The sequence below is a fragment of the Solanum dulcamara genome, chromosome 10 (assembly GCF_947179165.1).
Source record: "Solanum dulcamara chromosome 10, daSolDulc1.2, whole genome shotgun sequence".
Lineage (NCBI taxonomy): Eukaryota > Viridiplantae > Streptophyta > Magnoliopsida > Solanales > Solanaceae > Solanum > Solanum dulcamara.
This window is the reverse complement of record NC_077246.1, coordinates 42,640,277-42,665,008: the sequence shown is the minus strand read 5'-3', so window position 1 is coordinate 42,665,008 and position 24,732 is coordinate 42,640,277. Positions and strand designations below refer to the sequence as shown.

Below are 24,732 nucleotides of genomic sequence, written 5' to 3'. Positions count from 1 at the left end.
GGATGAATTATAAGACAAGTTATGTCCAGATTCTTGATTGAAACATCCCTCATGTATAGCTGTTAGTGTTTTGATGATATCGTTTTTTACAAAATGAGTTTTGAATTGATTTCTTTTGGATTGAAAACTTACGACATATATATAAAAGTTTAATGAGGTCATCAAGTTCAGTTTTGCCATTTTAAATTTCAAAATTTAGATACAACTTGAGGTACTCGGCTTTCCAAACTTACTGTTTTGGTAACAAAATTCGGGTGGCAACATTCTAGGTTTATTGTCAATAATAAATCTTATTTTATGTCAATAATTTATATTGTTGATTTTACTTGATGATTATATGGTTGTTTTAGAAGTGGGAAAAGTGAGCGGTATAAGGGAGGTGTTGTCCAATTATTTTAAAAATAACCTACTAACGATAGAGTACGTTTTATTCCTATCCATAGCTTAACCATAGTTCTTAACGTTTTAATATAGGTTGAGACAATATTGGGCAGCATATACGTATAAACGCTAAAGGTATGTAAAGACTATCCCTTCTTTCTTTTGGTATGATCCATATGACATCAACGGATGACGAATGCATAAATTCCAAAGAACCTCGTATTCTTAGATACACTAGGATGGCTAATGTTTTTGATTTCCTAAAACTTATATCATTATGACTTGATACATGTGTATGACTCCGGCCATCCTATTTGGTATAATTCATATTTTGGTATACATGATGATTCTTATTAACTCCTTAATGTTAGAACTCTTACAATAATTGAGCTATTGCTTCTCAAGTTTTTTTTCTATACGTTGGGAAGTAGTAAGCATGTAAAGCTAGCCCTTTCTTCTCCTTGGCATGATCTTTATGAAACAAATATACGATTTTTATATGATTCCAAGAAAGTTCCTATTCTTAGAGCCACTTGGATGGCCAATGATCTAGATTTCCAAAAGTAATATTTTGATGCAATCCATAGTGACATTCAAAAGGTACTTGATATGGCTATTCTCTTGATTTTTGAATGATAGCTCATTTTGATTATTCCATTGAGTCTCAAATATGATTCAACTTGCATATGATTGCTCACTACTCTGCTCGTTCATGCCTCAATTTATCTTTCACCGAGTCCTGGGCTGGGTATGTATTCATGCACAGTTTCACTGCATTATTCACCGAGTCCCTCACTAGAGAGCCGGGTACGGTATACATATATATATAATGATATGATATGATGACATGATGATGTGATGATGGCGCTGGGCCCCATGATGGGCCAAATATGATAGATGTATATGACAGATTCATCAAGTTCATAATGGGCCAAATATGATATATGATATAATCATGCATGATTTTATTTCATAAGGCACAGGTACAGCGATTTCTTGAGTATCATACTTGTCTCGTGTATCTCTACTTCAGATGCGATCTCATTTATGATATGTTATGCTTATACTCAGTACATATATCGTATTGACCCCTTTTCTTCGGGGGGAGCTGAGTTTCATGCCCGTAGGTACAAATATTCATTTTATGGATCCGCCAACTTAGGATTTCCACTCAGCTATTTTGGAAGTGCTCCATTGTCCCAGAGCTTAGAATTTCGGTATAGATATTTTGATGTATATATTTATTTATCCATTGGTATGGCGGAGTCTTGTCCCGTCATATGTTACTATTGATGTTCTTAGAGGTCTGTAGACATAATGTGGGTGGTATATAGATGTTATCCAGCTGTACTAGTATGACATATATTTTGGAACGTTCCTATTCATAGTGGCAGCCTTGTTGGCTTGCATATATACATGTATATTTTGGAATATAATGTGTAGTGGCAGCCTTGTCGGCTTACGTACAATGTTATTTTTTGACGATTGTGACTCCCCAAGAGACAGGTGGTTTTGATATATATATATATATATATATATATATATATGGCAGTTTTGAGGCGATGTTCTGCCCGTATAAGTCCTCTATCATGTTTAGTTGTTGATTGATTATAGATAACAAGTGTATATATGAGTGTTCAGTTCGGGCACTAGTCATGGCCCACGGGGTTGGGTCGTGACAGTAACATTCCTCAAAATCCTAACAAATACCATAAGAACCTTGGGAATAGGCCGCTCACATAATGCATTGTCCTTAATCTTTTTCGTAAATTCGAGTCCAGAATATTTATCAAGGGGTCAAAACTTGCGGAAAAAAGGTCTCAATGGATTTTTAGGACACGTATATCAAAACATAGATTTTTCAAAAAAAAAACAACATTGTACAAAAAAAATAATAAAAAATATACCTACTCACCTACACATCCTACATACACACAGACGTACAAATACAGGGAAAAAAAGATGAGAGAATAAAGAAAAAAAGTTAGTTCATCACACCATTCGAGTTCTTGTTCGTTAGCTTCGATTTGGATCTTGTATAAGAGTTTCGCGTTTGCTAACTCTTGAAAATCATTAGAATATAGCAGTTGTTTTTTGTGATAATTAATCTTCGCAAAAGATGACTCTTAATGTTTTGTATAGTTTAATGAAACGATCGTACAAAACTTGATTCTAATGTTATGAAATTCTTCAAATTGCATGTGCTATTATGTGATACCATTTTTTGATGTGTACCATGAGTTGCTTTATGAATTTGCTAATGCTTAAACAAAAACGTAAACGTAATGATTTTTAAGGGCAAAATAAGAAAGCGTAATCACTTTATTGAGTCTAACCTGGTTAATTACCCAGTTGCAAATAATTTATACATTTATTATTATTTTTAATTAAAAATGTCTATATCCAACAATTCCACAAAAGGTCCCCAAACTTAGTTGCAAAATTGTTTAAATGCAGTTTATTAATTTATTTAATCAAGTCATTTATATTAGATACTTGTTGTTTCACATGTCAACCAAAAATGAAAGTTTTTCTTTTGGATGGTCACTGCAAAATATTTTCCACTTTTCAAAATCGAAAGAATTAAAATTACCTCTTTAATTCTTTATTGTTTATGTGCTGATCTTTGTTTCATTTTATTTTTCTTCATGGGATCTAATCAATAGTATACAATTATTTTTTTCTATTTTCTACAATATAAAAAACATTGTGGCAAGGTTAGAAAGTGTTGCTACCAATACACCACACACTAATAAAATAAGATAATTTTAAGCAGTTTTTAATATATCAAAGAAGGCGGGTAATAATTATTATTATTATTTTGTAAAACTCATATGTATAATATATTCAAAATTATTCCAGCCAGATATAAGTCAATCAAGCAATCGTGCTAGAACCACGGAACTCGAGGGGTGCCTAATGCATTCATTTCCTTCAACAGAATTTCTTACCTAGATTTCAAGTTCGCAGACCAATAAAAATAAAGAGTCAACTTTCTTTTGATTAGAAATTTAAATAAGCTGACTTGGAACACCAAAACTCAATTCCAAGTGGCGATTCTGATTTAATAAAATCATCCTTTTTTCAAAATGTAACTTTAATTGGAAAAACTATTTTTCAAAAAACTATGTTCTTCTCTGAAGAGTGGGGTGGTGAAAATGGGGTGTGACAACATCAATTGCTATATTTTTATTTTTTATATATAATTTTATTAATTGACGCGATACACACGTGCAAAACTCTTATATAATAAATACATGAGAAAACATGTCGTAACTAAATATTATTATTTTTCATAAATATTTAAGAAATTTCTGGAAGAAAATTAAAAATTGCATTGATTTCAAATTTAAATTGGATGCCCTTGAACACAAGATCTTACAACAAAATACTCAAATTTAGGCTCATAAGCCTTTAAAATTGGATGAAAGACAATCTTAAACACCCAGAGTGTTACAGGCCGTTCATTAGTCATAGTCATAAAAACTTGGGCAAATTTAGGATTACGCATTTAGGAGGGAGAATAGAGCGCTTTTCACCACCACCCCAACAACTCATCCAATAATATAAAGCAAGCAGTCATACAAATTAAATTATTCTTTTATACGCTAGTAATGTTAAAATATTTTATATTACAGGTTATTCAACAATTAGTTACAAATAAATTGTTTAGAAACACATATGAGTTACTTATTTTTTTATAAAGAAAAGGCCAAACCCATCGGCGGCCCCTTAAAGTTGGCACCAACTTTCACTTAGACACCTAAACCAGGAGATGTTCATTTTAGACACCTTATGTAAGGGTCGAATGTGTCATCTTGGCACTTTTTACACAGCTGGCACCTCGCGTGTTTTTCACCTATCTGAGGCGCGTAGAAGCTGATTTCTAATCTGATGTGGCATTATACTTGGCCTAAAATGATCATATCTCTCTTAACTATATATTTATACCCTTTCTTCTTCAATTTTTCCCTAATTTCTTAGCTTCTTTCTCTGATTTGGAAAAAGAAAAAGGCAAAAATCAATTTTCTCTTTTCTTCTTTATTTTTCTCTCTTTCATGTCACTCTTCTCCTACACTTCCATGTCGAGCTTCTCCAACTCTTCCATGGCCTCTTTGGATGAATGTCGATATTGTAAATTTGGTAATGAAGCACTATTAAAGACTTCTTGGACCCAACTAAATCCAGGTCGTAGATTTTTTACTTGTAAACTTTTAAAGGTAAAGTAATTCTTTATGTTAATATTTTTACTCATATATTGTAACTTTTAGTCAATGTGAATCTTAGATCTCCATTTATTTTCGGTAAGTACAACAAAAGAGGAATAAGTATTTTCTATTAATTGTGGGCTTCTAATTTTATTTTTTCTGATTGATTTTGTAGAAAATGGGTGGCTGTAAAAAATTTTATTGGTATGAAGATTGACACCCTCCTCAAGTAAATAAGTTGATCTGGGGTTTGTTGAAGAAATTCAAGGCTTTTGATAAAAAAAAAATCGAGCAAGAAATATATTTATTGTTGGTGTGATCTCTACTGGGTTGGTAATGTTTGGAATATGGAGATTGAAGCCTAATTGTTAAAATGTGTTATGTTGTTCAGGTATAGGTGGTGGTCTAGTATTATTTTGATGTTGTTGTTGCTATAAAGTTGTCTATGTTTTGGATGAAATGAATCTTCATGTTGTTGTTATTGCTGTAAATTTATAGCTAGGTCATATTTGTATGTATTTTGATGTTATTGTTGTATACAATTCACAATTCACATTTTGTTGAAGTGAATACATATTTCACTTATTAAAAGTTCAAAATCCTATAAATTGTTAGATATTGTGGTAGCTTTTCATTGTCTTCATCAATGATATTCTGCAAAATATTTGAGAAACAAGGCGACAATTGCATTATGTGACATGAAAATTTAATACCAAAAACATTTAATAATATCACAATGTAACTCAAAAAAATAATCCACAATGAACTCAAAGTTAGCATTATGCTAAATATCATAATCAGTGGATTGGTTTAACAAGGTTACAATCCTCAAAAGTGTTTATTACGTTACATAGCAAAAAGTATTCAAAATTGGTGCTGCTGTTACTTCTTCTTTTTGTTTGTCATTTGCTGCAACTAGGAGGTAGTGACAGCATCTCTATTTTTCAATCTCAAGCCTCTAGGCTTAAAACCAAGGTCTATGTCTGTTGAACTTGCATCCTTAAAATTTAAACATGTTGGTAGAATTCTTTGAATTGAAGTCCCTGGCTGTTTTTACAGAAAAAGAGAAATCAAAATTAGTAAGTAAGCTACACTTATTAAGATTAGTATGTAATCAAAGGAGAAAAAAACATACATTGAGTATTTGGGTTCCACTTGCACTTGTGAATATGTCAAATTCAACATTACTTGATCCACCATATGATAGCTTTTTGTCCCCCCTCCAATTGCAACTCCTCCTCTCTTTTTTCCAATAATCTCTTTTCTCCTTTGAGGTAGTTGACTTGTTATTCCTCTTATAAAAGGAATACTTGTATCCACATATGATGGTGGTTCGCTTGAGATTGTATCATTCACCTCTTAACTCTACTTGTATCAACACAAACTGTTATTGAAGAAGCATGCTTGCTTGATGTTGTTGATGCAGGTTGGCTGAATGTTGTTAGTTCAGGTTGGCTGAAGTTTTTTGGTTTAGGTTGGCTGAAGTTTTTTGGTTCAGGTTGGCTATTTCCTTGTGAGATTTGACCAGTAAATTATGAATTATGGGTAGCTACTTCTGAACTTTGACCAGCAATCTGAATATTTAAGCATAAAATATATGTTCTCTAAAAATTCAACAAGTGATTAAAAAAGACACAAGCAAGTATAAATTATGTTACCTTGCAATATCTCTTGTTATGACCTTGTTGTTTACACATGGAACAAGTCTGTTTCACCCCTTGTTTGGACATTTTTCCATACTTCTTTCTTGGTTCATCTTTGCACTTTCTTCTATTTCTTACAGGTCTGCCAGGCATTGATTTAGGTTTAGGAGGTTCAATCCTTGGATTGTTAGTTTCAGGCCACATCTTCATATTTGAAATTGGTTGGATGAAATGACTATAAGACTTTAAGAAGGTATCCTTCTTATACCAGTGCTCCACAAGATGTTCAGGCTCCTGTTTTATGTGGCACAAAGCAGTAATAGCATGTTGGCATGGAATGCCTCTCAGTTGCCAAGTTCTACAACTACAAACTCTGTCAGCAAAGTTAACTGTATGCATGTACTTCCCTTCTCCAATCTCAAACCCAACATCAACATTCCAAAGCACCTTGTATGTCCTAGACTTGTCTGTATTCTTCTTTAAGATAAGTCTAGCCATAGGTGCAATATCAGATATCCAAGTGTTGGCAAACTTAATCATGTCCACAGTTCTTGTCATTATCTTTATCCTAATTTTCTCCAACATGGTTATTATAGATTTGTGTCTACATGATATGATCCATGATTTAAAGGTCTCACACATGTTATTTTCAACTAGATCACATTTGGAATTCTCTTGAAAGAATGCCCTAACCCATGACATTTTTGGATAATGTAATAAGTCAGCACAAATATCCTTACCAAGTTTGCTCATTTTATAAAGCTCATTCTTGAACTTCACTTCAAAACTTGCCTTTGAACATCTCCAGAATTGTTTTCTCCTTTCCTCTCCCTTCCAGGCTTGATTCCAATTAGACAAAATATGTCTAGCACACCTTCTAACTTCAGCATTTGGTAGCAGTTCATCAACAACTACATGAAAACCATGCAAAGAAAATAAAATGCAATTCAATACTTAATAGATAATCTATTAACTTTAGCAAATGTAATAGGTAATTACCTTTGGCATATCTGCCATCACAGTAAGACCCTGTCCAGTACCCAACTGCAGGTCCTCTTTCAAGTAATTGATAAAGAAACTCCAACTATGCTTAGTTTTCTTATCTACAACTGCCCAGGCTATGGAAACATCTAATTGTTTCCATTCTTATCAACTGCTACTAGAAGTTCACCCTTAAGAAACATCCATCAAATCCTATTATTCTTCTACATCCTTCCTTCCACCCCCTTTTCATTGCATCCAAGCACACATAGAAGTATACAAATAAATTATTTCCTGGTGCAGTTTCTCTATCCATTCTTAAAAAAATAGAACTATCAGGATTGGTCTGTTTTATAACCTCAGCATAATCACATAATCTTGCAAATTTCATATTCCAGTCACCCATGGATTCTCTAAGAATCATTAGCTTTGCCTTGTAACAGATGGTCCTACCCACATACAATCCTAACTTCTCCCTGCACAATTCTTGTATTTCCCAAATCTTTTTGGATAATTGTTTAGTTATTTCATCCTTGAATTTGTTTTCTAGGATTTACTTGTACACATTTTTTTCTTATTTGATGGAGAACACTTATGTATAGGATGGTAGTTCTTGATCAAAAAGTTACCAGAATCTCTATCAATTGCACCATAACACAACCATTTGCATTTTTCTTTGAATTTGCATTTTGCCCTCACTCTATGAATTTCATTAGGCCTTAACTTAATCTGATAATTATTTTCTACTGTATAATTTGCCAAAGCCTTTCTAAATTATTTAGCATTTTCAAAATCATTCCAAGTTCAAAAATAGCAACTTCACATTCAGCATCATACCTGATATTTTTACTCTTCCTTCTTCCTGGTTGATCAACACCCCTAACAGCTTCTACATTTACCACATCTGTGTTATTATCACTATCACAGTCTGAGCTATCAATACACTCTTCATCTCCTCCTAATCTGCCAACATATCTATCCTTCTTATTTCTTCCAATATCTTCAAAGCCTCTATCAATACCAGCTTCACCTACTGGTATTTCTTCAGGTACTTTCTTTTTTCTCTTAGGATTAAGATTTCTTTTATTCCTTCTTTCAGATCTAAAGGATCTCAATTCTTCATCAATATCTGAACTATCTTCATTAGGAATGGCATTTATATCTGAGTCACTACTATGCAGATCTGACTCATTCACATTTGAAACATCCTCAGTCTCATTCACCTCTGAAACAGACTCATTCTCCACATTTCCAACATCAACAGAGTCTGGTCATGCTAAAAGATCAGCTGGAGTTGACAATTCCTCTAACTCATCAATTTCATGGACCACATAAACATGAAAGTCATCATCATCTATTAAGTCTTTCACATAGTCTAACAACTGAATATCAGAAGTAACTTGGACAAATTCATTGTCAATTTCATTTTGACAGTAAAAACCCTTCACATTTGTTTACCCAAGGTCTTCAGTGTATGAAAGAAACTCGACAAGGCTAAAATGATCTTTATCAATGGCAGCGGCAAATACTTCTATTTCTCCTCTGTAAATAGGGTTAGGGTCTGCGATAACATGACCCCCATGATGAAAACATGTCAATATATAGTCGTCCATATCTCAAAAAGAAGACCCCAACACAAGGAAATACCCAAAAAGCCCCTTACTTTATCAGTGCAATTTCCAAAAAAAACCTAGTTACAAAATGCTAAAAGAGAGTGGACATAACCAGAACATACACCTTCTTCTTCAAGGATGAAACATGCAAACATAAGAAGTAGTTGATAGAAATGTCAAAACGCCCAATAAAAATGCAATCTCCAACACTTGATTTCAATATTTAAACCTGGAAATTGACAACATAAACTAACATAACAGTTAGTACTAACTAAGAATTGAATGAAAATCAAGAAAGATTGAACTTTCATATTCTTACCTAGGTTTTAATTGGTGAACTTGAAGATGGGTTTCGCCTTTGAACTGAAGAGACAATGGAGAGAAAATGGTGTTGAAGATCAAGATCAACTTTTGACCATTTAATCTTAAAGTTATATGACGTGTAAAGAAGACAGTGTTGACATGATATAATTGGTCAACTAATCCATGTGGACGAAATTGTAATATACGCTCTTGACTCCAACTTTAAATTATTTAAAAAGTGTTAAGATGACATATTCGACCCTTACATAAGTGTCTAAAATGAACATCTCCTGATTTAGGGGTCTAAGTAAAAATTGGTGCCAACTTTAAGAGGTCACCGATGGATTTGGCCAAAAGATAAATATGATAAAGTTAGATGGGTTGTATAGAAGATTTTACATCTAAAGAAAAAGAGAAGTGAAAAGGAAAAAACTTTCCCGGTCTCCCTTGTGGGCACAATTTCTATTTAACTAACTAACTAACCGTTTTACTCTATTGGACTCGAAAGATTCTTCACTGTTATTCAGTTACATTTTCAGAATAGTAATTTCTTTCTTTCTGGGTATGTTTATCTCTTCCTACTTTCTTTAATTTTGTTTTGTGTTCTTCTCTGGTAAGATTTGGAAGTATTATGATATTCACATTAATCTTGCTGAAGAATGTTTTTCTGTATATTTAGTGTGACTGAGTTTGATGATTATCTCTCTTTCCTGTATTAAGTTGGTGGACGGACAATGGCTAAGCAGAGACTTGTAGTGTTTGCAATTATCCTTTTTGGGGTTCTATTTTTTCAAGCTGTTGCCCTCACTGATGACGAGGAAGGTATATTTACTTACTTCATTGGTTGATTTGAGTATTTCTGGAAATTGTTGTTTATGTGATTGTGATTTTGCAGTAGAAGCACTTAGAGATTTGTACAGAGCCCTAAACAGCCCTGCACAACTTAACAATTGGAAATTAGAGGGAGGTGATCCTTGTGAGGAATCATGGACTGGAGTTTCATGCCATCAATCATCAGTCATTGAGATGTACAAATCGTTTTTTCCACTAAATACAATAAAGTACGGTACGCCCTTGTGATTCACTGACTTGCCTCTCTGTTTTTCTTTTCCTGCAGTAAACTTCAAGGATTAAGTCTCACTGGTAATCTTGAAGGTCAACTTGTTAGTCTACTACACTTGAAGCACCTGTAGGTTATTTCATTTTCGTTATATATATATATCCAAGGATTAATTAGTTAGTTATCTCATCTTTTTTCTTTATGTAGAGATCTTAGTTCCAACCATTTCCATGGAGATATACCAAATAGCTTGCCCCATAACCTCACAGATTTGTAAGATGCATATCTTTGTCAATTCCTTCTTTTACCTGTACATTGTTCAATAGATCTCGTGAGCAGCCTCCCTTCTTGTTTTGATGGATATAGAAATTTGTCGAGCAATAATTTTAGTCAAAGCATTCCACATACCGTGACTTCAATGAAACATCTCAGGCACCTGTAAGCAGATTCTGTTCAGCTTCTTTTCATCTGTATTTGATCCTCGAGTCCTAACACTTGTTATTTTGATGCAGAAATCTGAGTCAGAACCTTCTATCTGGACCACTGCCAGATGTCTTTGGTGGCTTCGAAAATCTTATAATGATGTATGATATGTTTCTTGTTTTTTTTTCCTTGTCCAAGTTTGTTTTTGGATGCAAACTTTGACCCTTCAAAATCTTAAATCAGTGGAGTACTTTACTTATATCTAGTGAATCTTTCATCCTTGGAGTAAAACTTGTTCACAAAAAAGTCTATGTTATTGCTAAGTTCTAGTATAATTTTCTTCAACAGGGACCTGTCACACAACAACTTCAGTGGAGATCTACCTGTATCATTTCGAACTTTGATGAACCTTACAAGTTTGTAAGTTTTTCACATCTGACAATATTTCTATCAGCCTCCAGTTGCAAATTTCATTTTAACGATGAGGTATTGTGGCGCAGGTATCTTCAGAGCAACAAATTTACTGGATCAGTAATTTTTCTGGCTGACCTTCATCTACATGGCCTGTGAGTTAGTTATCTGTTTAGTGAGTTTATCAAAGCTTAAACTATCACTCTCAAATTTATTATGTGTCAATTCCAGGAACATTGAAGATAATCATTTTAGTGGTGTTATTCCTGAGAGCTTTCAAAATATAAACAGCTTATGGTAAACTATCTGGATTCAATGTCTACTTGGTATATTTTGCTTTACCTCCTACTTGACATTTGGATAGCTTATGTCTTTCCGAATAATCAGGATTGGAGGTAATCAGTTTCTCACAGGAGTAAACTATCCTCCCTGGAAGTTTCCGACTGATGTTATGCCCAATGAGCAGAATATCTCTAGTCCTCCAACAACAGAATCTAGTGCCATTGAGAAATATCCTTCTCATGAAGCAGGAGAAAACAGAAAGAAAAGACCAGGCTCTGGAGGAATAGTTATTATGGTGGTTGGAGCTGTAATGACTGTAATTGGCGCAGCAGTGTTCATTGCTGTTCGTACTCATCAGTCTCCAAAACAGACACTCGACAGCATAGGAGGCAGCTTAAGTTCATTGCAGTCTCTTCCAATTAGTGCATCCCAAGGTAAGATATAATTCTTCAGAAACACTTCATATACGATTTTTCCTTAATTTGTAAGTGTCAAAGCTTTCGCTAAAATGGTTTCAAGCTGATAATCTCGTAGTGCACTTCTCATTTGTCTGTTCATAGCAGATAGTGAAATACTAGACCAAACCGAGGCTCAAATCTTCTCCCTGCTTGTTCTTCTGGGTTGGTTTTCCAGTAACATGTCATCCGTGAAAGTTTTGTTGATACAAATTATTCCTATGAAACTTTGTTCATGGACAAATATAATGTGGTTGTGTTATCCTTTCCCTGCCTAAAACTGTCAACTCTGCATGTTTCTTGTAGTAATTCATCCAGCATTAACATTTCCCCTCTGCATCTAGTGTGCGTGCTTCTATCAAAGTTGAGGTTTATGAGATTGTATTATCATGAATCACAATCTGGATAATGCCTAATGCACGTAAAATCTATTTTCCAGTGAAATAGCTTCTGTGAAAATGAGCCGCATTTCTCAAGGAGTTCTTCTCTAGTTTGGTTTTTCATTTTACTCGTCATCTCAGGTTCTTTAGTTGCTGAATTCGATAGGCCAGATTCCTCTGACTCTCCTCCACTGATTTCTTCATGGCAATTGCCACCTGCACCAACCATGACTCTTAAAATGTCAAACAGACGAAGTTTCTCCAAGAAGTGCAAAATCCCAATATGTGCCAAACTCTATACAGTGGCAGAGTTGCAGTTGGCCACTAGCAATTTCAGTCCCAATAATCTTCTTGGTGAAGGAACACTTGGTTCGGTTTATAGAGCAGATTTCCCTGATGGACAGGTATCCTAGGAGCTTTATTTAAGAACTTCTCTCATTCAACAAAAAGAAAGTTACAAAGTTTTTTTACTCTTCTTACTTCTTTTGTGCAAGATTCTGGCTGTTAAGAACATAAAGACTGTAGCACTCTCCATAACTGAAGAAGAACAATTTATGGAAGTGATTCGAACTGTATCCCATCTGAGGCACCCTAATATCGTTGCACTTATGGGCTATTCTGTGGGGAATGGAAACCACCTCCTTTTGTATGAGTACATAAGGAAAGTGACACTTGATGATGCCTTGCACAATGTTTTGTGCATCCCTCTGGCTTGGAGCCTCCGACTCCGCATTGCCATTGGCGTTTCTCGGGCATTGAAGTAAGTACTCAATACTTGTTTTGTTTATCCTTTTAACCTTCTATTCATCTGGTTTGGACACCTGAAATAGGTTTTGCACCATGGCTCACTTCTTGTAATTATGACTGCAAATACTGTATGTAAGGTGGATGAGGATAATATTTTACTTACCTCTCGTGTTTTTCATGGTATTTATGGGTTTAATCATCCCGCTTACATTTCAGCTACTTGCACACGTCCTGTGTGCATTACATAACCCATAGCAATCTAAAGGCTACCAACATCTTGCTTGACGAAGATCTCAACCCTCGTCTTTGTGATTGTGGACTAGCTGTCCTAAAACCACTGGCCAGCAACAGTGTTAAAATCAAGGTACATCTTTTTTGCCTTTAACTGCTACGGGAAATGGCAAGTAGACTGGAAACAGCAGAAGTTTTCCCGATACTCACAACCAAATACTGTCATTGTTAATGTTACAAGACAGGCTTCTGAGATTGCTATTGCAGATAGTGGCTATGTTGCACCTGAGCATGTCAAACGTGGAAGTGGCAACCCAAAGGCTGATATCTATTCCTTTGGTGTGCTTCTTCTTGAGATTTTAACTGGAAGGCGGCCTTTTGACAGGTTTGATTTTTTTCTCAACTTGTTCAAAACCATAATTTGTTGCTGATGTTTCCTTCTCCTTATTAATTTTGATGCAGTTCAAAACCAAAAGGAGAGCAATCACTGGTGGAGTGGGCTTCTTCCAAACTTCATGACAGTGAGTCTTTGTTGGAGATGGTTGATCCAACATTAAAAACAATAATTTCCACTCGGGCTCTTTCATCTTATGCTGACATTATCTCCCAATGCATTCAGGTTGTACAGTAGTAATTCAATATGTTACAAACTTCTTTTACTACGTACTACCTATTTTACATTCATGTTGATTGTTGAGTGGCTTCCTAGAGAAGACTACTCTACTGTGCCCCAAATTAACTATGATGATAATTTCTAAAAGATTTTTAAGATAAAGGTTTCACATGAAAATCACTCTGAAATTCTGATTATGCTACTGAAAAAAATGAGCAGCCCCAGAAGGAATTCCGTCCTCAAATGGCTGAAGTTGTTCAGTCACTGGTGTCACTGTTACAGATGTCTGGACAAGAAAAAGCAAAGTCTGGAAAAGATGAAGCCACAGCAGAAGGCGCTGAAGTTGACCCACGTGACCGATCTTTTCGTTCAACCAACAGTCATTTCTTTGCTTCACCAACTGCAAGCTACTTATCCATTTAATCTTCAGCAATGAGTTGCATATATGCTCCACCTTGTACAGTTGTTTTCATACTAGGATTTCTTCACAACCATTTCAATTCTTTTATGTTGACATGATTTCCTAACAATTGTAGCAAGGGTGATCATAGCATAAAGTTGCAACGCTTGTAGCTTATGGAGTTTAATGTGCAAACATTGATTCTTCGGGAAAGTACTATCCTCGTCTTGCTTTTCCCAGTTTCTAAGATTGTTTGTTAAAGACTTGTTTTCTTTGAAAGAAGACCAAAGAGGAGGTATAAGGTCTCTCCCTACCGTTTATCTAACTCGATGTTCATCTTTCTACAATGGGAATGAATAGCAGTTCAAGTGGTACAATCTGAACATTTAACTCTAAACCATGGAATCAGATTCTTGAAGCCTAGACATTACTTCCAAGTTCCAACTTAATATTGACCGAGGGGTTTGGCCTAATGATAAGAGTACAACGTATGATGCAAAAAATAGTCGAGTCGCGAGCTAAAACATGCATTATCGACCGAAAACTTTTAAACCATGTGTCAACTAGCCCTCAAATTTCTAGGTTATAAAAAATATAAAGTAGTTCCACCGCACATATCTCAGCACCTTGGTGCCTTCACAGAACCACCACACAATCTACTTTGCACCAAGCTTAACGATTGAAAAACGTCTAAAACGAGCCTTTGACAACGCTGAACTAGTCTCAATTGTTAGGATTAACATTCCGCGTTTATGAAATTGTAGTTTAGGCAGGAAATTGTCATCCGGGGATAATGGTATTCCATGGGAGCACAAAGCATTGACTTTTTATTTATCTATTAGAGTTCAAAGCAAGAAAAAATGTATTCTGATTATGTTTTTTGCGAACACCAGGTTCAACTGTGTATTTCTAACTTGTACAGTATCTATAAGAATAAAAACTACAGGAGGTATAAGAGTTGCTCCAGCCGCTTCTAACACTAGCTACTAATCAACAATGTATTAATCTGTCCTATGATATTCACCGGCCGGCCGTCAAACATGGATGAAAGTGTACTCTCACAGAGTTTCTTCAGTTCCCTGATCTGGGCAAGAGCTGCTTCCTGCACAAGGAGGAAAAAAAAACAAATACAAAATTAAAGATCCAAGAGAGAAAAAGGAGTCAGGGGGACTTCCTTTTCTTTCTTAGAAACGCATTCTACAAGTAAACAGCAGTAAGCAATGCTTTCAAGATCTGTACATGAGCAGCAAAAAATAACTTAGAAAAAGTCTATCCCTCTAAACCAGTAGTGAAAACTGAGGAGCAAGCAGGGGACTTCTGCTACGCTGTACTTTGCCACTATCTTATTTTCGGATAAATAATAAATATGACCCAGGCTATTTCACAAGGAAGTCATACTGTTTGTCGAAAAGCATTCAAAACAGGTGCCTTTTTATGGGAGAGACAAGTATTAGGGAAAAAAAACTGAAAAGCCAACAGATGTATTTAGTATAAACTTACAGCATTGTGAAGTTCAGAAGATCTAATAGGAATTACTGTGCTCGATAGTACAGGCACAGCAAAGGTTGAAGTTTTAAAAGCATTTTATGTAAAGGTTCGATAATTTACTTGGCCACTTGTCAGAGATCAGAAACGTTTCAAATTCCGAGAAATAATGTTTATGAAATTATGAGAAGCTAATTAATAATTTAATCACAAAGTAGCCAATCTTACTACTCAACGAATAACAAGGTTTCACATATATGCAATTACTGCAAATAACATTAAACAAAATTGGAAGGAAAATAAAATAATAAACTCACATGTTTGGGCCAGGATGAAGACATTGAATTCTGAAGTTCCATACGCCTACTAGACAAGTCCTTCAATCCGTCCTTTAACTTGGCTTCCTGACGCTTTTTCTCCTCCAAAGTGTTGACCAGCCGATCCAAAAATCTGGAATACAAATAATACAGCAGTCAGCATGCTTCAACAAATATAGTTAAGTCTGCAATACACGAACTTCACAGAATAACAATCTGAATAATAGTGCACAATAATATTTCATCACGGTGACAAAAGAAGTGAGCTATTACGCTATCAGATGTCAAATGGCATACCCTTCATCAGTCTTCATCAGCGAATAGATTACTAAACCTATTTACAGTTTAAAACAACGGATAGATTGGGGGCTACCAGATATATTTCACATCCACAGATATAGATAAGGGAAAAATATCATTCATAATAGATTTAATGTAGCACTTGATGTTTGGTAGAACATTCCTTTTTAAAGAAGTAGAACCACTTTGGAACCAAAAAGGAAGTATACAGTGAAAATGTCCTCATTTTTTTTCTCGTAAACCAAATTTCATCACGACATCACGTCAAGCAAAAGAATCTACAGGTTGTCTATATGACTCATAACAAGAACATCACGACATCAAGTCCAGCAAAAGTATCAACAGGTTGTCTTTATGACTCACCACAAGTACCACCAACTCAACATGGTGAAGTTTTTCTTGGGGAAGCAGACACAATATTTTCGCAAAGTTATCACTTCCCTCTTGACAAAGAACAACACTCGTCAAGGTTCGCACATGGGTCAATAAAGAACGCATGTGGCATGCAGATTAAAGAACTTAGATGTCAGAAGGATTTGTAAAAGGAAGAAAATTTGTTAACATGCACAGGAAACATAATTCATGGAATCCATAACTAATAAGTACCTTATGGAGTTGAGGATCATGATCATATCCCTTGTTTTCCTATTTGTAAGCAATGAAATTGTTGAGGAAACATCAGATAGCATTGTCTGAATTATATCAGAAGAGTACTGCTGCAGAACAAGTGGAGCAACTGCCTGGACTTGATGTTGTAAAGACGTAGTATCTTTGTTCCTTAGCTCAATTAACCGTTGATTCAAGAAGGCTTTCACCTAATGGTCAAAGCATCAAACAGAAGTTCAGATGTCAGAAACCGTCAAACCCGCAAGGCAATGACTCAACAGAAGACATTGAAATTAAAAATGGCCGACAACCTAATAATGCCGCGTAAGTAGTAGACCCTATTTCCAGAGCATAAGGTGACAAACTAGTGCCAAACAAAGTAAAAAAACGTCTAAAAGACACTAGTCATGAAAAAAAGGGATGATACCATTCATACAGACCTCAAATAAGTCATCAAGTATCTTATTCCTGTATTCGGTCTCCAGTAGAGGACTCCTGTCATGGATAGTTACTGGGTCGGCAGTTAAATTATTTTGAAGAGAATGAAGTTCCGCAGCATTATTTTGTGAACTGTCCTTTTCAATCACATCAACTTGAGGATTTTCAACACTTATATCCCAAGATATTTCTGATGCAGAGACCTCAGTAGCTAGGAATCCTTCTTCCCTTGAGGTCTCATGAGATTTTACATCATCTTTACGAGGAGATGGGATAATATCGCTAGCATTAACAATCTCATAGGGACCCAAACCATTTCCATTTTCTTCTGTTTCTTCCACAGTGCCAATGTCCCAATCAATTTGAGATCTATCTAAAGTAATATCCCAGTCAATCCCATCAGCCTCAATGTCAGTTTCTACATTCATTTGACTTGAGCCATTATAGCCTGCTTGAGCATTCATAACTTCCAGAACTTCAGTGCTAACGGAGACATCAATCGAGGGGGGCCTTTCACGAGCACTTCTCAGATTTGATAACACAACTGCTACCATTTTCTGCAACCAGAACAAATAACTTAAGTAAAACCATGCTACAGCAAACATTGATGTTGCACTAACAATGGATTTAGGGAAGTATAACAATGGGGGGAGGGGGGGAGGGGGGGGGGACACATAGTTCATCGCTTACATCCTTTTCCGTATGAGCATCTTTAACGAAATCTGAGTAGAACTCAATAGCCCGTGAGACAGAATCACCAGTGAGTACTTCCAAGATTCTGCTAAATATGCTTGGAAGAGATTTAGTGGAAGTTTCCAAAAGTTCTGACCTCACATTTATTCCCTGAATAGATGAGGAAAGTCGATATAAATGGAAGAAAAAGGCCATAAGAAAATAATTGAGTTAAGCAAACTAAAACCTGCAAGCCCAGCTCCTGACAAGCCTCTACATATTTAGATGCCGAAAGAGCTGCATTTCTTTTTATGTCTGTTTCTTTGCGCTCCAATTCAGCTAGTTGCTGCTGTGTCTTCTGAATCTGCTTCTTATGATAGGGGCTACAAAACAATCATATTGCTATTATACATCTTGATCGAAAATTATACAGTCCAATCATAACTCAGTTGTTTTAGCATTGAGTGATAAAGTTAGTTAATTTACATCTCATAGTTAACATTTTGGACCATAATCTGAGCAGCTTCACCAAGAAAAATGTATTCCTTCTCATAGGCACGCACTATTGCTTCCCAAACACCCTATCAAGAGTCAAAATAAAACCTTTATTGAAAACAAACACACATACATGTTGCGCAAGAGAGAGAGAGACAGAGGAAATTGGTCTTACAGCATCACCTGAAAGCCGACCAAAAATATTACGGCTTTCTGGAGTTGACTTCAGAAGAATCTCATATATTGTTTTGGCTTCCAAATAACCGATCCCTGAAAATTAATGTTGAATCAGTAGACATTTTACACTCTGAAAAAGTAGAGTGCAGAAAAGATCCCCTTCAGAACCACAGGGACTTGATGCAACAAAACTGTCACTGGACGGTACGCCAGTAGACGAAATTTCCACCAATTTCTGTTTTTGTTTTCTGACAAGTAAAATTTCCATCAAATATACCATTTAGGCCTATGAAGGGGGCATTTAAAAGGCCAGAAAGGGAACAACAAACATACTTCAAATCCTTCAAATGTCATCCTCCGCCTTGTTTTAATAACACCAAAGAACAAAATAGGTTCTTTAAAAACTTGTAACATTTTGCAGTTCTTAACAAAATAATTTTTCTCAAAGAAAATACACTTACATTTCCTAAGTAGTTTCAGTTTCTCAAAGAACTAACATTGCCTTTTCTTATTGATGTTATAAAATAGATCAAACAAACAAATTATGGGCTTATGTTACCTCAAGTTCTACAGTTGTTCAGGCAGTTTACAGATAAGTTTGGAAGTACACTAATTATAGAAAATTAACGCTAATGATACTATTTAAGGTAGCCGCAACATGATGATTATGATGATGAGCACAAGCACACTTGATTATAGCAGTTCTAGGGCTTAAAAGCATAATTTTACAAGCCTGAATTTTATGCATAAAAACAAAGGAAAAGAAGTAAACCTTCAAAATCAAGAGTGTGGAAGTAAGGATCAATGTCTTTAGGCAGCGAAGCAAACGACGTCGTAATCTTAGATCTTACGGCGGCAAGTCGTTTCCGCCAATCGGCCGGAATTCTCTTCCGATCAACCAACCACTCTTCATGAGAAAATGGATTTAAAGAAAATAAAATAAATAATTTAGATGAGGAGATATCAGAGTGAAAAGACAACTTTATCGAAAGTGTTTATTTGTTGATATTTACCTCCGAGGCGAGCGAAAGCTATGTCGATTGGAAGATTGCCAATATCGTCTTGGTTCTGCATTTCCCCAAAAATATTCACTGTTCAGGGAATCGCCGGAGTTTCGCAAAAAAATGGGTCTCTATGTGTTAACGTGCGCGATGGAGTTGTCAACTCTCACCTAAAATGAGATAATGGGTTGGATAATGCTAATGGGCCTAAACAAAACCCAACAGAAAAAATGTCTTTTTGGGCCTTGCAGACAGATTTACAAGGGTTAAGTTCACATAAGGACGTGTCTTAATATTTTATTCTTCACAAGAAAAGTCTTATAAAAATAGTTTTTGTTCATTTAATGAAAACATTTTGGATAAAATTAGGGATAATATACAAAATGAACTATTTAAACAAACTATTTACCATCTCATATCCCACCCCTAAATAATGGGATAATTACATCACATGGTCATTCAGCAAAAGTAATTACCAAAAAAGTGGTCATTCACTGTATAAATATGTATGGTCGGTGTATATTTCATGTATATACAAGCTATATTCAGTTTTTGACTATATCATAATATTTACTCAGTGTGTAGCTCATGTATAAGTAATCTATATTGTATAGTCAATGTATATTTTTTATGTTTTTGGCTATTTTTTATATAAATAAAACATGGTTATATTTATTGTAAACTAATTAGTTTATTGTGAAATTGTCTCTTTTTATTTCTTTATGTACCCGTTTGACCCAAACCAATTACTCATTGTACCCCATTTATTCTAGGCTCAATTCGCGTTTATAATACCATCACAATATATATATATATATATATATATATATATATGATGGTATCATTCAATATTTGTGCATTTTTTCCTAAATGTTTGATTCCTTAATGATACCATAACATATGTAATATATTGTTATGATATCATTGAGGATTTTAAAAGTATCTCATTAAGGATTTTCAATATTATGATAATATAGGAATATACCGTGGTAGTATTATTTATGTAATATCGAATGACTTAGAAAAACCTTTATGATACCATCACAATATATATATATATATATATATATATACTAATGATATCATTCAACATTTGTGATGGTATCATGTTAGTATATGATATATACTTGAAGGTTTGCTCATTGGTGAGTGATATCATGCTACTATATATGATATTATGTGATGACATCATCGAGAAATTATGAATTCCTCACTTGAAGGACTGCCCATTAATCAATGATACCATGTTATTATATATATAATGTATTTGTATTATTGAGGATTGACTTAGTTGTAGATATGTAGAAAACATTAATAATACCATAATAGTATTATTGTTATGATATTATTAATGAATGAGTAGTTTTGTGAATGAATGAATAAAGGAAACCTTAGTGATAACACAACAGTATATTCACATACTGCGATAATATCATACATGATTTGAACAATGTTACTAATTATATGAAACAATTCTTAATGATACCAATCAAGCATATGATGGTATCGTGGAGCTGTCAGTAAATGATTGAAATAGACATCAATGATACCATGACAGATATAGATATACTGTAGTCGTATCATTGCGGGCTGAAGCAAACCTCAATAATGACATGTCAGTATATTGATATTGCGATGATATCATGGTCACGAGTCACATGTTTTGGGGATATGAATTGTAAATGAGCATTTGTTTGTAATTATTTTACTTTTATGGACATGTACTTAGTTTTTCATGAAATTATTTTTAAATCTAGCAAAATAAAGAAAGTTTGTATTTTAAAAACTAAATAAAACTATAAAGTGATATTTCTTTTCTTTGTCGTTTTTGCTTTTCTTCTTTTCTTTTTTCTTACATTTATTTATTTATGTTCCTCTTTTGTTTCACTGTCTTTTTTCTTACATATCTTTTCCTTCTTCTTTCTTTCTTTTTTCTTACGTTTTTTTCCTTCTTTTTTTGGTCTTTTTTTCCTTTTGGTGCTTATTTTATTTTTATTTTTTCTTTCTTTATTTCTTTTTTCAATTATGAAACTAAAAATATATCTATTTTATACATTTTGTTTTTTTTGAAATAAAATTTATCCTTAGATTCAAAGTGTAAAGTTCAAAATAATTTTTTATTCATATTTAATATTTTAGATTATATATATATATATAAAAATCATTCCAAGGCAGGAACCACGCCTTACCACCACGAGCCGTATTTTCCTTCACGAACCATGATGGATCCCATGGTGGATGATACACCTTTTCAAAAATAAAGTCCAACTTCATGATGGGAACCACAACCCATATTGACCTTCACGAGCCATGGTGATGGTCTATTTTGGGTTTCGGATTAAGTTTTAATGAAGGGTATTTTGGTCATTCCCTATATTTTCATTAATGAATGTGAATGATTTTTAGGACTATATTCCTACCTATTAACTACCCTAAAGTTTTCTAACCCTCTCATTCTCCCCATAATCCCTAAAATCATAAAACCTTCTCCCCCAATTTTTCTTTTTAAGGTCTTGTTCTCCCTCAAGCAATTCAAGGGATTCTTTCGAGTTAAAGCTTCCATCCTTTTCAATTTAGGGTTCATTAAGGTCAAGATATGTGGGACTTCATCCATGCGCTCCTTTCACCCATGGAATCCCAAATATCTCTTCTCAATTTTCTTATGAATTCTTCAAGTAAAAGCCCTAATTTCATGATTTACATTGGGTCTTATTAATTATGATATGTCACGACCCGACCTAGTGTAACATCTCTCAAAAATGCTCACAAGTGTTTTAAGAATGCCTTGGGATTAGGCCACTCATGTAACACATTATTCTTAATCTTTTTGGAAAATCTGAGATCAGAATATCGATCAGGGGGTCAAAACTTGCAGGAAAATAGTTTTGGTCGATTTTTAGGACCCGTAGATCGAAAGATAGATTTCTCAAGAAATTGAACAAAATAGAAAGGTCCGCGACAAGTCCACATCGCGAACCTAGCAAAGGGTTTTCTAGCCGAGTTGTATTTTTAGTGAGGGAGTTTTAGACTTTTCCCAAATTGTTAGCTAATGAACCTAGACATTTTTAGGACCTAATTCAACTCTATAAATTAACCTAAACCTCTAATTCTACTCATTCTCATACAATTGACCTACTCAAATATGTCTCTCTCTACAAAAGACTCTCAAGGACTCCATTGAAGACTTCAAGTAAATTCACTCAAGCTCTCCATCAAAACACTCAAGTTCTTCCAAATTATTTGATCTTCTTACTTAAGGTATGTGGGTATTGATTCATGGATCCTTTCAACCGTGAAGCCCAATCAATTTTTCAAGGTTTTCTATCAAATTAAAGTATGGTATTTTATGGGTTTTATGATCTCTATTCCTATTGCATGAATTTTGATTCAAAGTATGATCATGAGTCTATTTTGATATAAATTGATGGTTATTGCATTAAATTGAAGAGTTTTTCCATAAATTCACCTATTTTGATCTCTAGGATTCATGAAGAAAATTATGTGTATTTTCAATTATACTTTCTAATGATAATATCTATATGAATTATGTATGTGCTGATATAAAGTTTATGATCATGCATGTTTTCAAGTAAATTTCATGGTTTTCAAATCAATTGATTATGCATTCATGTCTTACCCTAATTTCAAGTACAAGCTATGATCATAAATTTTTAAAGTATGAATTATGATTATGTATTTCAATAATGATATGTTCATGTATGTATGATTTGTAATGTGGAAGGACAATATCCGCATTGCACTAATGTTATGAAAATGAGCTACTCTATGATTTCAAACCTATGACAAAGATTATGATATATAAAATTATGATTTCTATGCTATGTATGTATTCCGTGGGATTGATTTAGCACCGAATGTGGACTTAGGTGGGGGTTCGAAATACGGGATCCTTATATAAAGTCTCTTGTCTCACAAATAGCATATGCATGACCCGCTTAGCGGGGTAGAGTCTACTTTGGCAAGTAGATTCCCCTTTTTCTTCGTTGTATGGGGAGACAACGAGATTCCATGTTATAGCTCGCATTATCTTATAGTTGGTTATGGTTCCTATCCAACATATGTATGATCTCTTAGGTATGCTATGATTTTAAATTATGCTTTTTTTTAAATGCGTTGGTCAATATAATTTTCTCATGACTTTACTTATCTCATCTTATCATGTGTTTTACTTGACCATTGCATTCCGTGATTTACGTTGTATGTCACGCCCACCTACTTAGTACATTTCAACGTACCAATGCATATTTTTGCCTACATTGTCTCATAATGTAGGGGTTGAGGTTAAAGATCACACTTATCTACGTGGCTAGTTAAGATTTCCTATCCAGCAGTTGTGGTGAGTCCTCATTTTTCGGGGACTAGTTATCGAGCTAGTTATTATTTTCAAAGACTTTTGCTATATTTCATATTGAGGGTGATCTAGGGACATGTCTTAGTCCCCGCCCATATTCATGAGTAGAGGCATCTAGTTGGACAAATATTTTGAGTTTATGTTGTCATGTATCGTTCTTAAATTTCTATTCATGATTTAGACTCTCTTATGCTGTTTCCGCTTTTGGTTTACCTTATGTATGCTTATGATATGTACAAGAGGCTTGGTTGGAGCCCTACGGGGTTTCGATCGCCATATTACGGCCAGACCCTAGGTCGGGTCGTGACACCTTGCTAACATGTCTCAAGATTCTATAAGGCCCTACATACCTAGGGCTTAATTTTCTTTTCTTACCAAATCGAACCACACCCTTCATGGGTGAAACCTTCAAATACACCCAATCATCCACATTAAACTTGAGATCCCTTCTCCTAATATTGGAATAGGACTTTTGACGATTTTGGACCACTTCAACCTTTCTCTAATGACTCTCACTTTCTCTAGATAATCAAGCACTAAATTGGGGCCCAACAAGGTCATCTCACCTAATTCGAACAAACCGTTCTGTGGTCGTCTTCTTAGAGTTTTGACCGAAGTCAATTATATAAACTCCAAGAGCTCAAAAATAGAAAATGGGCATTAAACCCAAATGAACGATCATGCGACTGAACTATCAGTGCTAGCAAGTCAATTATGGCTTGGGGTCGCTACAGGAAT

General features: G+C 34.7%; 2 protein-coding genes across 4 annotated transcripts; one reads left to right on the top strand and one right to left on the bottom strand.

Annotated features, from left to right (window-relative positions):
* The first annotated feature begins 9,563 nt into the window (after nt 1-9,563).
* On the top strand, nt 9,564-14,370 carry LOC129870756 (protein STRUBBELIG-RECEPTOR FAMILY 2). 3 transcript variants are annotated; one of them, XM_055945617.1, is made up of 17 exons: nt 9,564-9,691; nt 9,850-9,951; nt 10,028-10,157; nt 10,247-10,318; nt 10,397-10,462; nt 10,556-10,627; nt 10,702-10,773; nt 10,961-11,032; nt 11,113-11,178; nt 11,255-11,320; nt 11,411-11,739; nt 12,282-12,544; nt 12,635-12,900; nt 13,104-13,251; nt 13,364-13,503; nt 13,581-13,737; nt 13,951-14,370. In XM_055945617.1, the coding sequence occupies exons 2-17, from the start codon at nt 9,864-9,866 to the stop codon at nt 14,152-14,154; spliced, it is 2,211 nt and encodes a 736-aa protein (XP_055801592.1). In that variant the 5' UTR covers nt 9,564-9,691; nt 9,850-9,863; the 3' UTR covers nt 14,155-14,370. The 3 variants fall into 3 exon arrangements, with proteins under 3 accessions (XP_055801592.1, XP_055801590.1, XP_055801591.1); XM_055945615.1 differs by having other exon boundaries at nt 9,566-9,691; nt 10,025-10,157; XM_055945616.1 differs by lacking the exon at nt 9,564-9,691 and adding an exon at nt 9,699-9,742 and having other exon boundaries at nt 10,025-10,157.
* Nucleotides 14,371-14,930: 560 nt separating this feature from the next.
* On the bottom strand, nt 14,931-19,780 carry LOC129870722 (CDK5RAP3-like protein). The gene is made up of 10 exons (XM_055945570.1): nt 19,635-19,780; nt 19,394-19,528; nt 18,620-18,714; nt 18,436-18,530; nt 18,197-18,332; nt 17,968-18,120; nt 17,280-17,834; nt 16,840-17,048; nt 15,934-16,066; nt 14,931-15,233 (listed from the first exon to the last, which is right to left on the bottom strand). Exons 1-10 carry the CDS (start codon nt 19,693-19,695, stop codon nt 15,111-15,113), a joined length of 1,695 nt encoding a protein of 564 aa, XP_055801545.1. The 5' UTR covers nt 19,696-19,780; the 3' UTR covers nt 14,931-15,110.
* Between the last annotated feature and the right edge of the window lie 4,952 nt (nt 19,781-24,732).